Consider the following 18,628-nt stretch of genomic DNA (forward strand, 5'->3'; position numbering starts at 1 on the left):
GAAATAAACCACCTAAACATCTGACCCGACAACACTGATAGTATATTTAAAAATCTGCACAGAGAGGTAAGTTCCTCTGCTGTCAAGTCGACATGTAATTGTATGGTCTTTGTTTGATCTTCAAGGACTGGCCCACCGCAGCGAGCCTATTGTGCTCTTTGCGTGATGTGTAATCTACAGTAGGCGCACCAAATCTGTATGAGTGTTATGTGAGGGCAAGCTGGAAGACGATCAATTGAGTTTTTAATCGGCGCAAAACACGTTTTATATGCACGCTTAGAGACACACTCACTCTCTTTATTTTCTTTTCCTGAGCGCCTAGCGGCCTGTTTCCTCATGTCAGATGACTCTGTGGAAAGGCAACATGGCGCACGGAGTTTGGTTTGAGCGGAGAGGCTGTGTGGCTGTTTGCTCATTGCAATCATTTTGCAGCCTCGATCTCCCTGCGCCACACACAGACACACACACACACACAGACACACACACAAACACAACACGGGCCTGACAGTAGAGTTAAGCTCAGAAACAATGGGACAGACAGAAATGGGGCAAATTTCTAAAACGGGTCATTCATTCATTTTGCGGTCATTATTTCATACAGGCGTTTTAATATATACCAGAGATTTTTAGAAACTTCACCTGGATGTGCGCGCACACACGCGCGCATGTATGTGTGCGTGCGTGCCTATAAGTGTGTGCGCGTGTGTGTTAGGAGGGTGAGTGTCACGGCCCTATGCAGACGGGGGGTTGGGTAGCAGTGCCGATTGGTTGCTGCTCACCAACACAGTCAGTCTGGGCTTGTTTTAACATAACCGGGGGCACTTCGACAGCAGGCAAAATCATGTAGTAAATAAGCTGCTGTGGCTGTTAGGGGACCGGTTATGGCACACTGAATTTCGCCGCTGTGTGCTGTTGCAGCGTAATGGAGATTTACTTGTTATTTAGTGTTTAAGGTGACAGTTTTTAGGGGGCCGCCGCTGATGAGGCGATGAAGTGCAGAGAATGAGAGCTGTGCCTTGGCCTACTGCTAGTGCTGCTGCAGCTGGGATTGTGCAGATCCGCTTTCACAAACCGAGAAAAATACTCGCTTTGTGCAACATTATCAAACATCCGCTGTTTGTTTCACGCTGACCGATCTCCAAATGGTGAGTTTTTCTCGTTTTTCCACGAGTTGATAGTGTTGTGAACTTAGTGCCGATCAGCCCTTTTTGTGAGTTAATAGTAGCTTCCTATGTCGGTGTGCGGCTCTAGCTTGTTTGTGTGAGCCACTCACTGTTTCTGTGATGGCTCAGTGTCACCACCTCTACTACAGCCTCTGCGCTCCTCCATTGACTGTACTAGTCAGCGATCGCCATGACCCACAGCCATCAGACAAAGCGGTAGATTTTTTTTGATAGTTTGTGAATGAAATTCGAGAAAGGAGCGAGTCAGGTTGTATTCTGTGTTTTGTCTTGTGCAGTCCGACCGGCCTCCAGTATGGAGGCCATGCAATGTCGGCTTATTAGTGTGTGTGTGTGAGTGTGTGTGTGTGTGCGCGCACAGTTCATGGCTGGTATGCTCCAATATTTCTGTGTACTCGATATTATTGTCGCTTTATTTCCGTAATGTTTTGGGTCTGTCAGCATGCTTTACTGTGTTTACAGTATTCAAGTGCCATTAACGTTCACGGATTACAGTTGGTGAGAAACTTAAATGACACACTTCCCTCGTCTAACCTGCCTCTTCTTTTATTTGACAGGATATAGCCATGACAACATGAATCAGTCATACAGGCCGGCTCATAGGGTAGGCTCAGTGTTTGGCTCAGGCCAGCCAGAGCTGAGGCCCCGCAATGGTCTTGTGGGCACTTCCTATGGAAACCAATGTGGCATTGTGAGACGTGGGTCAGACCAACCGTCAGCCGTGCAACTGCCATCCTCCAGCCTCAAACAGCCAGCTTTACTGGGGTACAATCAGCCAGACCGATCTCACTGCTACAGCCCACTGAAGAGGCTGCAGGACCTGAACACTCAGGTCAACAGGCCGGACCTAGAGAGAGACCTCCATCCAAGGAACCACTTGCGCTGTGCAAGCCCAATCAGTGATGATGATGAGTTTGAAGCACCTTCAGTCCAGCTGCCTCCTTCTCCAGGCAATGATGATATGGAGCCCTTTGAGACTCTGCAGGACGTGAGCAGAAATGGCTTCTCACCTCACAGTCCTGACAGCATGGAGCGCTGCTCTCCCATCCCCAATGGTTACCTGCATTTTGAGTCCACGCTGTTTGACAGCAGTGACATCAAGGAGGAGGATGAGGAGGGGGAGGACAGTTGTAGTGAGGACATGGTGTCATTTCACCATTCCCAAAAGTTGAGTCAGGACAGAACTGTGATGGACCGTAAAACCACCAGCAGCTCAGAGGTGGATAAAAGAACATACAAGCCTACTGTATTTAACCTGATGTCCAAAACTATATCTGAACTCAACCCTACACTAAGCCCCAGTGCACTGCCAGAAATCACTATGAGAGATGGGTGGAGCTTGGGTGAGGAATCAGACAGTGATGGTGAACTTACCTCTCCTGTTGACCCTGGACTTCTTTCACCAGCTGGCACCAACTCTAATGTGAGTCTGAAACACCTGGGATACTTTCCTTATCTTCGTCTCTGTTCAAATAAGGCTACATGATGCTGTTTAAGTTTATCTTGGATTATATATTTCCACTGAGATACGCTATGAGAAGGCACACGCCTCGAAGTGATTATTATGTATAATTTTATTGTAGCCGGACCACCTACCCGCTACCAGTAGCAATACTGTGCTGAGTATAATTTTATTGATCTTATAGAAATGAACTGTTCAATTTGAAGGCAGAAAAAATAATTTTAGTGTTCAGATTTAAAATATTAACAGAAAACAGCAGAGAACCGTTGAAAATCGGTTAAAAAACAATAGATATGTGATGCAGATAGAAATAATGTGTATCAATTTGATCTGGAAATATTTATATATATGAGAAAGAGAGATAATCCATATAATAAGACAACTGAAGCTAAAAAAGCAAGGTGTTGCCAATGAAAGTGTCTGTAATCTAAAGTCTAAACAGTTAGTAAAATGTGCTTGGTTATAAACTGAAAATGAACATATATCTGCAATTGGAACCTGATAGGTGGTGTTGATGATGGGTTCATCTGAGAGGAGCACAGTGGTACGTCTTAAAAAAAAGGTTAGGAACCACTGCAATAGACAATACAGGTTCCTAAAAATATTGTGAATCAAAGATAAATAATGCAAACGATGATCTTATTCCTTAATCTGTTATTGCTGAAAAATATCTGAATTAATTTTAATTTGACACCAAAGATAGGATGTTTTTGTATTGGATATTAAAGTGTTTTTCTTGTCCTGGTTAGTCCAACAGCCCAAAGAAAAAGCCTCTTCCTGCTGTGAAATATATAGAAGGGGACTTGGTGTGGGCTAAATTCAACCGACGGCCCTGGTGGCCCTGCCACATCACCTGTGACCCAGACCAGGGGATCTACACTAAGATGAAAGGTGAGCTTTCATTCATGAAAAGTAGTGAATGAGGAGAAATTTGATTTGAACATGAGTTTTATTTTTAAGTTTTTATTTTGTTTTAGTCCCCAGTCCTCGCCCTTGTCGGATGTATTTCCTGGAGACTATTGGGGAGATCGTAGAAAGTGCCTGGGTTCCCGGGAATGTCGTTCTTCCTTTTGAAGGAGGCCATCAGTTTGGAGAACTACCTGTACTGAGGCGGAGAGGAAAGCAAAAGGAGAAAGACTACAAGTATACGGTAAAAACACCAAATTACTTGAAAAATATCATATTATGTGATTGTGAACATTGTTTTGAATGTAATGTCTGTTCTTGGCAGATACCCAAAAGTTTACTGACTGCATGGAAAGTCAGTGTGGCAGAAGCTGAGGGTCTTCTGCCGGGGCGACAAAGGAAGACTGAAAGTATGCCTTCAATATCTGTCAACGGAGAGGAGCGTGTGCCCAGCCCACTACCCGCTGAAAAGCCACAGGAGGCCCCTTCTGTCTCTGTGGATTCTGGTCCACCCCTATCACCCAATATGGCCCCCAATGGAAATGAGCACGATCTCATCAAAAACTCTGCTGCAGTCCAGTTCACTAAGAGCAAATCTTGTAAGAAGAAAAAGAAATGTTTGTCAGACATATTTGGCCATATAGTTGGTGGATCAAAGGAGTCATCAACCATCAACAACATGGCAGATCAGTTTCATACAACAACTCGTGCACTGAAAGATGAGCCAAAGGACTCACCTTATGCAGACCTGGATTCGGTTCCAATACTGCATCGTCCTAAACGCACAGCAGTGTCTCCATTACAGGATAGAGACAGATCGGTCAGTAAAGCACAGAGTTCAACAAAAGCTAAAACAAAGTCTACTGAAAAAGTGAGCCATTCTACAGATCTATATGATTCCTCGAGCATTTTAACAAAGACATTGACATCTAAAGACACAAATTCTGACCGGAGTTTGGGGAACTGTAGTGAATACAGTTCAACTGAAAAGCACTCTATGAATCTTCCTGCCAGCAGTCGTCTGATAACGAGGGCTCTGAAAGCAGAAGAAGAGACAGATCTTAAAGATGCACTGGCTACAAGCCAAATCTCATCGGATGCCCACGCTGATGATTGTCTTGGCAATACACCTACTGATGCACCCAAAACTGAAAGGTCTCCTAACTGGGAATCACCAGGCAATGCATCATCCTCTACAAATCACAGCTCTCCAAAAAGGCGTGCCAGAAAGCCTGATAAGAAACATATTCGTAATGGCTCATTGATAAAGTCTAAGTGTGTGGACTCAAGTATACCCACTGCGCAACCGGTCAAAGTCAAAACAGAAAACCCAGATCTATCATCTTCTACTTCCCCATCCTCATCTTTGTCTCCAATGGATGCTTTCCAGGATGTCAAGGAACTAACGTTTAAATCTCTTGTGAAGGAGGACAGCAGTGACTCTGAGTTGACTGCATTCCGGCCTGATTCCAATTATAAATTCAGTACCTTCCTGATGCTCCTGAAAGACATGCATGATACCAGGGAACAAGAAGGTAAACCCCTGGCTCTACCGCCATCGCCAGTCCTGATTAAGGAGGAACCCCTGGTCATCCCTACTTCTTCAGGAGGGAGCCCGCTGAAGGGTTCTTGTGATGGTTTTACCCAAGGGATCAAAACGGAGAATGGGAGGTCAGGGAAATCCACAACATCTCAAAACACATCAGTGAAAAACAAGAATAGGACTAAAGCTATCATGACAGCTGACACGTACCATTGCGAAGGCTTTCCCGGTCGCTCTCAGATCGGGAGCGCAGACAAGCAGCGTAGAAAACAAAGATTACCTGCCAAACTTAAACTCAGCATACCTGGCCTTTCTTCGGACCTGGCTGACTTGGCTTACGGCAGGGAGTTTGTTAGTGGCCACGCTGACTTGGCTCATCCTGGGTCTCGTCCTCCCAGCGCTGCAGATCCCTCGGCCAGCTACCTCGATAAGAACTCAGGATCAACAGTGGCTCCAAAGAAGCGCTGGCAGATGGTTGAGGGGACTGCTGAGAATAAGAGTGAAGTTATAAGTGAAGCGTCTGCTGAGATGAATGGGTCCTACACCATGAGAGAATCACCAGATCTTGATCTGGGGGTTGACAAGCAGGCAGAGAATGACTCCCTCTTCTCAGAGAACGGCAGCGCGGGCGGTAAGACACAAACTGCTGCTGTTTAATTTTAACCACTTGGATGGTAAAATGAGTAAGAAAGTGTTCTACCTGTTTATTCATGCTAAGTCACTTTTATTTGGAGACTCTTTGATCTACTGTGGCTTGGATTGGACCTCATTTATACGTCTCTTTGGACAAAAGCACCTGCCAAATGAATAACGTGTGAATGTAAATGTATTTTGTGTGTGTTTGCACAGGGAATTCGGAAAACAAACGTCTCCGGAAACCAACTAAAAGGCTCCTGGAGTCAACTGAGGAGTATGAACAAATATTTGCCCCTAAAAAGAAATCAAAGAGACACGCCTCAGAATCTTCCAAAATGGTAAGATAATCCTTTTATCGAGTTTAGTTACAATACAAATTAACGTACAAAGCAACAACTGATGGATTTTTTTCAGATTCTGTGTTAAAGAAAAATAATAAAAATCCAAATATGCTGTTACAGCATTTTCCTCTTTAAACCTAAAACAAACCTCCTTGTACTTTTACTACATAAATACAGTTGTGTGTGAAGTAAATTGCTCTGAAATATTTATTTTTAACGGAATAACTGATACAAAAACACCATATTAATTGCACTTTTCTCGGTAACTAAGGAAAAACATTTTTGTTTGTAAAAAAGTAACCCATTTGAAAATAAAATAAATAAGAAAGCATCACATCTCATGTTCGAACAAAATAAATTAGGAGCAGAAAAGGATCTCTCTTTAGAAACAAATAATTAATTTTTAAGTTTAATTTTAAAATTAAGACTAATTTTAAAATTGAGATTCATTTTAAAACCCACTTCTGTTTTTATTGTTGGTCTGTCCTGCCATGTACAGCACTTTGTATCACCTAACGCTGTCTTAAAGGGCTCTATAAATAAAGTTGATTTGATTTGAATTTTATTTTATGTTAGTGGCCCAAATTGATAAAAATATATACATATTTGTACAAATATACATGGAGTGATGTATAGATATCATTTTAGAAACAAATATCAACTTAATAGCCACTTTTCTTCTCTGAAAATCATAAACTTGATGCTTCATTTGAATGTTTGTACGCAGCAGATATCAGGTATGACGGCACTCTATGATCTCAGCCCAACATCGGGAATAAATACCTCAGCCTCATCTTCTGTTGAGCACGGCGAGGCTACGACTGAGCTGGAGCAGAGTCCATCTCCGGATGAACTTTCTCCTGTAGCATCCTCAGTATCCCCAGCCCCAACTCAACCCTCCCTTGATGCAGAGACAGCAGAAGAAACTGATCTACCTCCTGAATCTGGTAAATAAATTTACATGCGTCTTTTTTTTACTCAATATTATTTTTAATCCGTTATCAACTATCTCCGTTTGTACTCTGTATCACTGTATGATTTGAAATAGAAAGGCATTACTGGACAAAATGTATGTAAATAAATATTTTTGTTCCAGGGAGGTTATTTTAACAGTTGGATAATTGCATTATTGAGTTGTTGTTTTTTTTACTTCAGACACAGGGTTATTGGCCCAAGAGAGAAAGAGGCCAAGGAAGCTGTCACACAGGGTGCTGGATTGTACCATAGAAGAAGTGTCTGTTGCTCATACAAAGAAGAAGGTATGTTGGGGTTTCGATGGCAGTGGGAAAGTTTGTTTGTGAGTGTTGTATTTCACAATGTGTTTATTTTCTAGGAGCCAAAGCGACACAGTGGAGTTACCTCAGAGGTGAAAGTGTTAGTCAAGAAAACTCAGGTAAAAAAAAGCACAAACTCAAAGCAATCACTATCCTCATCTACCACCTAACAGTATGATGCTATAAATACATTTAACCATCCTAAGCACAGTTAAATCTCCCATTGAATAGGTTGGATCTGTGAGGAAAGAGAAGCCTTTACCAGGCACATCTTCTGCGTCTGCTGCTGCCCCACAGCGCTCGGAGAGCAAAGATCTCCCCGTGGTCCTCACTCCAAACAGGCCTCCCAGCCCTCGAGGATCCAAAACCCCCAAGCAGGAGGCCGAGGTGGAGGCCTGCAGCAATGAGGAGAAACAACATGTAAACACTGGAACACTAACTCCCAAACCCGAGGTGTGCATTTTGTACTGTTCAGCCAATTAGACAGCAGTGCATTGATTCTGCCAGTGTGATGAAAAAAATTAATTAGTATCGTAAATGAGATTGAGGAACCGAAACTAACGAAAAAATATTCAAAATTTCGACTTGGTATCTCAAAATAGTATCGTAGGCTTAAGTCTAAGTATAGAAGTGGTTTCTCTCTCTTTTTTTTAATCATTTTGAGAGACTTTTGACAAAATGTCTTATTTTTGAGATTCTAAAAATGCATTGCAGTCATTAATGTGTAGAAAGATTGTCACTATTTTTAGATATGGTATTTTTATGAGACATTTTCTCATTATTATAGGTTATGAAGTCATTAATTGTGGTAAATCGTCTCACTATTTTACTATACCAAGTCATTCTAATGACTTACCACATTTTTTTTTTTTTTTTTTCATCACAAATCAAGGTTTGGTAGAAAAAGGCTTCCACACATTGGTCCTCCATCAGAGAGGATAATAACCTGTAGCCTTGCATCCGTGACTGTAACAGTATCTCTTTTTAATCCCTGTAGGTGCAGTCTTTAAGTTTAAATGACAGTCTGTCTTCTCCAGTGGATGTAAAAGGGAAAATAGGAGCTACATCCCTAAAGGAGAACGTCTGTCAGGTGAGACAACCCCCATAAAGTATATTTATTGCTTTGTATGTCTTGACATGTTTCTTATTGTGTATCTGTGTGTATGTTTATGCAGGTGTGTGAGAGGACAGGAGACCTGCTGGTGTGTGACGGCCACTGTTATGGGGCCTTTCACCTGCAGTGTATCGGCCTGTCAGTGGCTCCCAAGGGGAAATTCCTCTGTCGTGAATGCAAAGCTGGTGGGTACACCTTTTGAGATGGGCCTGAATCTCAAAATCACAAAAATATGTCCCTACATGTATTATTTCTCTGTTGCTTCCAGGTGTCCACATGTGCTATGTGTGTAAGAAGTCTGGTAATGGGGTAAAGCGCTGCATTATACCATTGTGTGGGAAGTTCTACCACAGCGACTGCATTCTGGCGTACTCCGCCACCCAGCCACATAACAAAGGCGTCCGCTGCCCTCTCCACGTGTGTCTGTCCTGCCACATCACTAACCCTCTCAACATCTGTAGCTCTAAAGGTAAGGTCAAGTCAATTTCATTTATGTAGCCCAAAATCACAAATCACAGATTTGCCTCAAAGGGCTTTACAGACTGTACATGGCACGACACCCTCTGTCCTTAGACCCTCACATCGGCCAGGGAAAAACTCCTCAAAAAACCCTTTTAACCCATGTAGGCCTAAAATGCCTGGGAAAAATGCCTGGAAAATCTATGGGCAATTTTAAAATAACCCCCTTTAAGTAATTTTATGTCTCTTTTTCTGTAATTATGTGTCTTTTTTTGGGGTAATTTTGTGTCTTTTTTGGGGTAATTTTGTGTGTTTTTTTGGCAATTCTGTCTTTTTCGGGTAATATTGTGTCTTTTAAAAGAAAAAAAGTGTCTTTTTTGGTAATTCTGTGTCCTTTTTGGTAATTTTGTGTCTTTTTTTGGTGATAATTTCAAAGTTCTGGAAAAGTCCCATGTTGCATTGCAACACTCCCACATGTATTCTGATGCATTTCATTGGCCAAGAGACCGAAAAAAGGTGGAAAAAACTACAAATACTATGAAACTACGTATCCGCTTTCCTGGCTTTAATGGGTTAACAGGGGAAAAAGAAGAAGAAACCTCAGGAAGAGCGACAGAGAAGGGATCCCCCTCCCAGGACGGACAAACATGCAATAGATGTCGTTGTACATCGCAGATCAACAGAGTAGATAGAGGTTGAAGGGGGAGAGACAGAGAAGAGCAGGAGTTCTGGGAAAGGCACAGCAGCAGGTGATGAAGTGCCACCATTGGCCAGCAGTGATGCAGTTAGTGTAGAGTGGGCCGCAAGAGAGGAGCATTCCCATCTGGGGCCGACCAAGATCCCCGGCAGTGACACCAGCAGGAGTGAGTGCCGAGCAGGACCACAGCTCGACACCCTCTGAAAAAGAGAGCTTTGCATATAAGGTGTCTGTTTACGAACCTCATGATATCTTATTTTCACAGCATCATATGTGTATATATATACTGATTTTTATATTTTAGAGGGTAATAAGTCCATGAGCATTCTGTTTGACCTGTTATCAAAACATCACAGGTACCAAAAACATCTATTTATATACAACATCACAACAGTCTCCCTCCGAAAACTAGAAGGCTGTACGCAGTGTTTCAGACCTTTCAGACCTGAGGGAGCGTTCACATGAATTTTCCTGGTAATTCTGACACCACGTGAATGCAGCACAAATGCCCTATCTTGCAATGTTAATGAAAGTGAAAATTTACTTGGATCCACTCCAAAATGTTGTTGTTTTTCCTTGGACGATGCTTTACCCTTTCACCAAGTTTAACGAAAATTGGGCCAGGAGTTTTTTTTCTGTAATCCTGCTGACAGATAAACAAAGACAAATTGACAAACAGCCGATAACATGACTTCCTTTGCTTAATTATACAGACAAATCTGCAAACACACAACAGTTTTTGGTTATGTGCCTGTTATTTTCGTCTCTTTGTTCTCGCTGAAATACCTGGAGCTTATTGATAACTTTTGTTGCTTGATGTTGTAAGAGTTTAATTTTCTGATATCGGCACAAAATCTTGACTTACCTCCATGTCACCTGTTAGTTTGGATAAGCATCTCTTCTAAACTCATTATTAAAGCGCTTTCAGCTTTGTGACCGATGATACCAGGACTTGTTTTGAGAATTCATTTTTTTTCCTCATGAGTGAGCTGTTGGAGCGCTAATACAGTGTCTGCAAGTGAAACTCTTTGGCATATTTGCTCATGTGTCATTAGAAAAGGTGCCAGTAGCCTGAGACAGTTTGCTCATACACAGCCTTGAAAAAGCATCGATACTGCGGTACAAACAGTGTGCGTCGTCCAGGATTTTGGCTCTTTAAAACACTTGCTGCGCAGGATTTTGGCACTGCATCATTGGCTCACTTCAGTAGACTGAAAGCTCTGTTACTGTCACAAAACTTCCATTAAATATCCAGTAGTGCATGGATTAAGCTGTCTTTGCTCTTCTGTTATTATCATAGGTCGGTTGGCTCGATGTGTTCGCTGCCCTGTGGCCTATCACGCCAATGACAACTGCATGGCAGCAGGCAGCTTGGTGCTGGCAAACAACAGTTTCCTCTGTCCAAACCACTTTACTCCCCGCAAGGGATGCAAGAACCACGAACACATCAACGTTAGCTGGTGCTTTGTGTGCTCTGAGGGTAAGTCTGTTCTTATTTTACCAACCTCTCATCAGAACAGCTTTACCACTTTGATGAATAAATTATGATGTGCGTTCTGATGTGAAACTGTTGTTAACTTGGATCTGGATGCACTTTTTCTAAACTGTCTCCAGGTTTCGAATGTTAATAAAAACCATAAAAGTGGCTGATTTTGAAAATGTGAGGTGATTTATTCTTGAGGAGAGCATAATGTGTTGTAAATTAATTTTTATGCCCCATCCAATTTTCCAATTAAATGCTCCCTCTTGGCAAAGTGCTGCTTTCAGATCTGCCTCTGAAACTTAAAGAGCCATGCAGGCCTAAAGGAACACGTCTTTGCATTTCCACACATTTTGAGTTTAGCACCAACTAAACTAACACAGATTAATGGAAATTGGCACAGTCACAGTTTAGTCCATTTGATTTCACTGCCTTATCACTTATCATAATAGATATATTGTGTGGTATTTATTTAGTGGTTACGCCTCACAAATGCATACAGTTGCTTGATTTTGATGTTTATTTCATATTTTTGCGAGTTTAATGCATTTGGGTTTTAAACAAAATGCTAAAAATGCAATCCGAAATAAACTATTCAGTGTTCATCAAACCATCAACCCAATATAAATCATGCCATCATGTGAATCCACATAGAGAGGAGTCTCAAATAAATACATAATTAATAAAATACCTTAAAAGAAACAGATTTTGGTTTGGGCAAATTTAAAATCAATAAAATCAGAGCACCTTATTACACTACTAATCTGAAATAAGTAATTACATGAGTCCATTGGTTTAAATACATGCCTATATATGAAATTTTACTGATTTTTATTAACCTGTCTTCCCATTGATATAGAGCCATGGACAAAATTATTAGACCATTGGTTTCTTCAATTTCTTTATTTTAATGCCTGGTACAACTAAAGGTTCATTTGTTTGGACAAATATAATGATAACAACAAAAATAGCTCATAAGAGTTTAATTTAAGAGCTGATATCTAGCCATTTTCCATGGTTTTCTTGATAATAACCACAATTGTATCTAGAAAACCATGGAAAATGTCTAGATATCAGCTCTTAAATTAAACTCTTATGAGCTATTTTTGTTGTTATCATTATATTTGTCCAAACAAATGTAATTTTAGTTGTATCAGGGATTAAAATTAACAATAAATTGAAGAAAACAAGGGTGGTCTAATCATTTTTTTCCATGACTGTAGAGTTTTTGGCATTGGTTTGAGCTACATGTTAGAGTGGACTATAGACTGGTATATGATACAAAAAACAGGAATTAACTACTAATAACCTAATTAATCTCTTTTGTAGGGGGCAGTCTGCTGTGCTGTGAGGCCTGTCCTGCTGCTTTCCATCGGGAATGTTTGAATATGGAGATGCCTCAGGGCAGCTGGTTCTGCAATGACTGCAAAGCTGGAAAGAGGCCTCGTATTAAGGACATACTTTGGGTCAAATGGGGACGTTACAGGTAAGTTCACAACACTGTCTTCACCGTACACACAGGGGCTCAAAGCAACAGCTAAATTAACCCGAATTTGTATTTCTGACTCTTCAGGTGGTGGCCTGCTGAAGTCTGTCTGGCCAAAGATGTCCCAAACAACATTCTGAGGATGAAACATGAGGTGGGAGAGTTTCCAGTGCAATTCTTTGGCTCCAAAGATTTTGTGTGGACGTACCAAGCCAGAGTCTTCCCCTACATGGAGGGCGACACACACAACATAGAGAAAATGGGAAAGGGTGCAGATGCAGTCTACAAAAAGGGTAAGTACCTGTGTCCAGTGTTGTATTTTATATAACATCTATTGCCTGTTGTGTTTCCTCATGAAATTGGGTTTTAATTGTTATAATAAAGATCATGTTTTGTCCTTATAGCCTTGACTGAAGCAGCAGAGCGGTTCAGAGAGCTGCAGGCAGAAAAAGAGATGAAGCAGCTTCAGGAGGAAAGAAAGAACGACAAGAAGCCTCCTCCCTACAGGCACATTAGGGTACTGCATGTCACCACACTCTCATCTGTACTTTTCTACTGTGACTAAAGAGCAGCTCATTGAGATGTACGGTAAAAAATAAATCACACCCCTGTGTCTGTGTCTTAGGTGAACCGGCCCATTGGGAAGGTGCAGATCATTACTGCCGACCTATCAGAGATCCCACGATGCAACTGTAAGGCGTCCGACGAGAACCCGTGCGGCGTCGACTCAGAGTGCATTAACCGCATGCTGATGTACGAGTGCCACCCTCAGGTGTGCGCGGCAGGAGAGCGATGTCAGAACCAGGCTTTCACAAAGCGACAGTACACACCTGTGGAGATTTTGAGGTCGCTGTCCTGCGGATGGGGTTTGGTCGGTTTGTCGGACATCAAGAAGGTAAGTTAGAAGAAATCAGACGACTGTGATACATTTATCTCCCTCCAAAATTAATTCTCTCGCTCTCTCTCGTTGTTTTCCTGTTGCTTCTCAGGGAGCCTTTGTGTGTGAATATGTAGGAGAGGTGATCGATGAGGAAGAATGCCGAGCCCGGATCAAACACGCCCAGGAGAACGACATCTCTAACTTCTACATGCTTACACTGGACAAGGTGATTCTGAGCCCGCTGATTCCTAAAACAACCACACTCTAAACAGGATGCAGCTCAGCTACACACTTGATTCATAATGTAGGACAGATGCTTGGTGCAAACTAGTTTGCATTTTGTTATTCCAGGACCGGATCATTGATGCCGGACCCAAAGGGAACCATGCTCGCTTCATGAATCACTGCTGCCAGCCAAACTGTGAGACTCAGAAGTGGACTGTGAATGGGGACACTAGGGTGGGACTTTTTGCTCTGCAAGACATCCCAAAAGGTTTGAATGGCAGCACACTTCTCATGTTGGTGTTGTGTAGGATTAGGAATGCAGATAATTTCTTTATTGTTCACAGTTCTAACTCAACATGTATTTTAGGTGTGGAGCTGAATTTCAACTACAACCTGGAGTGTCTTGGCAACGGGAAAACTGTCTGTAAATGTGGAGCGCCCAACTGCAGTGGTTTCCTGGGTGTCCGGCCAAAGGTAAAAGCTCTAGAGAACACTTTCACCACTCCTGCCCCCATTTACAGGGTATCCTCAGGGTTCTAAAAAGTCTTAAAACATCTAAAATCCAATAATTTGTATTTAAGGCTTTAAAATGTCGAAAATTCCCATAAAATGTCTTTAATTCAAATTTTGTAAGGTCTTAAAAATGTATTAACATTATTATTTTTTTCAAACAAATGCATAAACTTCAGGCTCTCTTTTTTTTTTAAAGATATTTTTTGGCCGTTTTCAAGGCTTTATTGATAGTGAGAGACATAGTGAAGGGGGGAGACAGAGGGGAAGACATGCGGGAAAGGGCTCCGAAACGGATTCGAACCTGGGCCGCCCGCTCACAAGGACGGTGCCTCTATGGTATGCGCTCTACCAGGTGTGCCACCGGGCTCTCTTTTAGATGTTTTTATTTTTGAGGATGCTATAACAACAGAACTAAGTACCTGTGCAGCCCGGTCAGAATTTGAGCTGTGAATAAAGCAGATTTTCCTTCATGTCTTTTGTACTATTTTGCCAGTATGGATGTGAAATGGGTCTTAAATTGTATTCATTATTGTCTTACAAACGTCTAAAATTTGACATATTGAACACTGCAGAGACCCTGATTTATGACTTCAAAGAAGAGCTGACTTTGCCTCTCTTTCCCTTGTTAAGAATCAGCCATCGGCTGAGAAACTGAAACTGAAGGAAGGTAAGAGGAGGGTGCCCATGAAGAAGAAGACCAAGCAAGAAGTGACAAAGGAGAGGGAAGACGAGTGCTTCAGCTGTGGTGACGGGGGGCAGATAGTGTCCTGTAAGAAGCCGGGTTGTCCAAAGGTCTATCACGCTGACTGTCTCAACCTGGCCAAGAGGCCTGCAGGCAAGTACAGAGAGAGGGCTATTACTGTTTATAAGGAATGAGCTCATATTACTACTACAGGGACACTGTGTCCTTGTGTAACCAGACTAAAAATACAAAAATGTCCTTTTAGTTTGGAAATAAACTAATATTCTAAAGGAATTATTAACAGTTTTAGTACTAAACGGCAACGTTTTAGTGATTATGTTTTGGGTAAATGATCACAGATAGACCAGAGGTTAGTACTAGGAAGCAGGATTTGATGTTGGCGCGTTTCCTTACAAAGAGTTTTCAGTATTTTGATGGTGGTTAAGTTCCTCCAGGGGTCCAAAGCCATGATAACTATTACTCTGGACCAGGTTATAAAAAAACTTTATTTCTATAGCACTTTTTTAAAACCAACAGCTTACAAAGTGCTTTGATAGAGAGCAGTTAATCACAAAGGATAATGATGCCATAAGGCCAACAGAGCAGAGATAATAAAAAATGTCTTATTTTTTGTAAATTGTAAATTTCTTACATAAAAAATGATAAAAGGCAGCATAGGATCAATTACAAGACAATCTCAGATACCAAGGAAAAGTAATTAAGTATGAACAGCAGAATAAAAGGTAAAAGGATGACTATATAAAGAAATAAAGAAAGAATAATGTGGAAACCTTACATAAAAGCAAATCCATAAAAGTGAGTTTTAAGAAGTAATTTAAAAGAAGTTACTGAGTCTTATCTTATGTTCAAGATACAAGAATAAAAGCACAGTCAACTGACCAGTCAGTTCTCTTAACAAAAGGTATTAAACCTTTTATTTCAGAGATCAGAAAGTCTTTTCCGGTGTTCCCTGACACTGCTGAGGTTGCACCTGAAAGAATATCAGGCTAAATTTGGATACATTTAACCGACAGATTAATTTAATGGAATACACAAATGTAATTTTGGTCCTTTCTACTTGTTCCCCTTGATGGAGAAGTGATATTTAAGCCTATTAATTTACACATCCACACAGTTTCGTCGGCTGTCCTTCCTGCTTTTAGTAGCTGCAAATGTGTTGCATTTAGTCTGGATTATGTGTTTAACTAATATATTTTTCTCTTCATGCTTTGGTCATATGCTGCGAACATTGTACCTTTCATGTAAATGCCCTCATGGCTTGATTGTGAAATTGATTGTGCATTAACTTACCGCGCTGATAACCACCATCATAGGACTGCTTACACTGATTCCGGTTGTTTGGTTTAGTGAAGCCAGAAAACAAAAATGATACCCTGGGTATGTGGAACTTCATGGTACAGGCCTCAGATTTATCAACATGTTTATTCTGCATTTTCAAACTCACGGCCCGTTTAGTGGCTGCCCTTTGATTTTCATGGTTTTATCATCTCTGTTTTAAGGAGATCTTGACTTCTATGAGCTTTATAACACTTAGCTAAGTCATGTATTATTCCTAATTTCGGTCTAACTGATGAAACTTTCAGCCTGTCGAGCTATATTTCCTTAACTAAGTAATGATGTGATCTTGTCTGCAGGGCGGTGGGAGTGTCCGTGGCACCAGTGTGACGTCTGTGGTAAAGAGGCAGCTTCGTTCTGTGAGATGTGCCCCAGCTCTTACTGTAAGGAGCATCGTGAAGGCATGCTCTTCATTTCCAAACTGGACGGCAAGCTGTCCTGCAGTGAACACGACCCCTGTGGGCCTGACCCACTTGAGCCAGGGGAGATTCGTGAATACGTGCCCAACATGACCTCCATGAGGTCCGGGGTCATGGCTGTGCCTGGCGCTCTCTCGCTGGACTCGGACTCCATAGGAGCCAGCTCTGCTCCTGTCACTTCCCCTGCCGACCAAGCCGCGTCGGACGGCCAGGGGCCTCCTCCTCGTCTCTACATCAACACAAAGACTGCTACCTCGAGCTTTGTCCCCTCCAGCAGGTCTTACCGCACGGACAGGACTCAAGGGAAAGGGTTTTCCACTCCGACCTCCTCCAAGGACGAGAGAGAGGACGGTGAGGTGGAGGACGGAGAGGTGTGTGGGTTAGAGATGGAGGAGGTTGAAGATGATGATGATGATGATGAAGAAGAAGCGGAGGAGGAGGATGAGGAGGAGGACGATGATGATGACATGGAAGAGATGGAGATAGTAGAAGATGAGGAGGATGAGCCTCTGTATGGAGAGGATTTGCTGGAGGAAGGCGATGATGAGGAGGAGGAGGAGGAAGGAGGGGATGTGTACGACAGCTGGGGCGGTTATGTGGACGAAGATGCTGATGAAGATGATGGAGAGGTGGAGGGGGAGGACTTGGAGGAGTGGGGGAGGGTGGAGGACGATGACAAGTGAGTCAGCTCTCCCATTCATTCATAACAACTCGGCAAAAACTGTCAACATACATTGAAAGGACAAAAGAGTTAGTAAAAGACTGAGAGTTTGATATTTTGGTACCTACTTGAACGCAACACTGCCTTCACTTTGGTACCGCGTTGCCTTCTCATCCCCAGACTGCTGGACTGACGATTGGGATGTGTACTGGTGCTAAGGCTCGAGGACCGACTCAGTCCGTCTCTTTATACTTCTGTCGATATGTTTATTTGTGTCTGGTGCTGTTATTTTCTTTTGTTCGTTCTCTCAACATTGTTTACATTTTTGGCCTTTTTTTAATGTTTGGAATATAAGAAAAAGGTGAAAAGTTTCACCTGACCAAACTGTCATCATAAGGGCATCTTATGTTGTTGTTACTGTCTTAAAGTTCTCTTTCTATTTACAAGAGTGATCAAAATAGTGTTCTCACTGGTCCATGTTACCGTTAGGCACGACAATACCTGCTTGGTGCTTCCGAGGAATGCAAAAATAAACCCACTGGAGTCATCAGTTCTTCTCACTACAAAACAGCCTGTTCTCTTTGTGATTTACAGTTTCTGTTGGCAGGTGGTTCAGAGCTCAGGATCCGATGCACAGTGAAATAATATCATGACGTTCTACGTTCTCTCACAGATATAACTGACACGTGTTTTGCATTCAGTTCTGTCCCATTCATTAAGTTAGAAAATAAAATCAAAGTACTTATTCACTTGGTATCCAGTATTTTGTTCACCTACGGTCATATCTGGCGTAATAAATCTTGACAATAAATCTCAAGGCTATATTTAATTTATCTGCTGCAGCCTGACAGATTTTAAGTATACAAGTTGTGATTTTATAATAAGCAAGCAGCACCAGCAGATGGGGAGAAAAACAACTGCAAGAATTTAGTTAAGAACTGAATATATTTGTTTATTTATTTGCCTTGGGTAATTCCCCATTTTGCAATGTTGTTAATAATCCAGTAAGGCAAAGTGTGTAAGAGTATAAACGTACTAGTGTGAATAGAGTATAATTTCAGAGGTGGCATGAACAGGTGTATATATATATAATAATATCTCCCGTGTGCCATACACTGATTAGATTACACAGTCATTTAAACAATAGTGTATAGACACAGAATCTGCCAAAATCAAAAAACGAATGACTCGATAACTGAATTAATATACCATTAAATTTAGTGTTAATACATTTATAAAATTTGACAAACTGATATTTTTTCTTAAATGTGCTTCTTTAGTTATTTGCCTTTGTACTAATTAGCCTATTTTTT

At 41.7% G+C, this 18,628-nt stretch overlaps 1 protein-coding gene across 2 annotated transcripts; it reads left to right on the forward strand.

The window, feature by feature from the left end:
- The first annotated feature begins 690 nt into the window (after window positions 1-690).
- Window positions 691-18,079, forward strand: nsd1a (nuclear receptor binding SET domain protein 1a). Of its 2 annotated transcripts, XM_059346014.1 has the most exons (23): window positions 740-1,145; window positions 1,739-2,604; window positions 3,393-3,534; window positions 3,621-3,793; window positions 3,875-5,723; window positions 5,942-6,066; window positions 6,797-7,016; window positions 7,225-7,328; window positions 7,403-7,462; window positions 7,575-7,796; window positions 8,341-8,433; window positions 8,519-8,642; window positions 8,726-8,926; window positions 10,914-11,093; window positions 12,423-12,579; window positions 12,667-12,872; window positions 12,984-13,096; window positions 13,205-13,474; window positions 13,569-13,685; window positions 13,811-13,952; window positions 14,052-14,158; window positions 14,828-15,032; window positions 16,535-18,079. In XM_059346014.1, the coding sequence occupies exons 2-23, from the start codon at window positions 1,756-1,758 to the stop codon at window positions 17,335-17,337; spliced, it is 6,462 nt and encodes a 2,153-aa protein (XP_059201997.1). In that variant the 5' UTR covers window positions 740-1,145; window positions 1,739-1,755; the 3' UTR covers window positions 17,338-18,079. The 2 variants fall into 2 exon arrangements, with proteins under 2 accessions (XP_059201998.1, XP_059201997.1); XM_059346015.1 differs by lacking the exon at window positions 16,535-18,079 and having other exon boundaries at window positions 691-1,145; window positions 13,811-13,903; window positions 14,142-14,158; window positions 14,828-14,995.
- The last annotated feature ends 549 nt before the right edge of the window (window positions 18,080-18,628 follow it).

This window comes from Centropristis striata, chromosome 12 (assembly GCF_030273125.1).
Source record: "Centropristis striata isolate RG_2023a ecotype Rhode Island chromosome 12, C.striata_1.0, whole genome shotgun sequence".
NCBI lineage: Eukaryota > Metazoa > Chordata > Actinopteri > Perciformes > Serranidae > Centropristis > Centropristis striata.

Excerpts from the sequence above, each read along its gene's own strand:
- nsd1a (XM_059346014.1), top strand. The coding sequence starts at position 1,756 with ATGAATCAGTCATACAGGCCGGCTCATAGGGTAGGCTCAGTGTTTGGC. Across the intron at positions 7,017-7,224 it reads TGATCTACCTCCTGAATCTG|ACACAGGGTTATTGGCCCAA; the intron begins GTAAATAAATTT and ends TTTTTACTTCAG. Across the intron at positions 8,434-8,518 it reads TAAAGGAGAACGTCTGTCAG|GTGTGTGAGAGGACAGGAGA; the intron begins GTGAGACAACCC and ends ATGTTTATGCAG.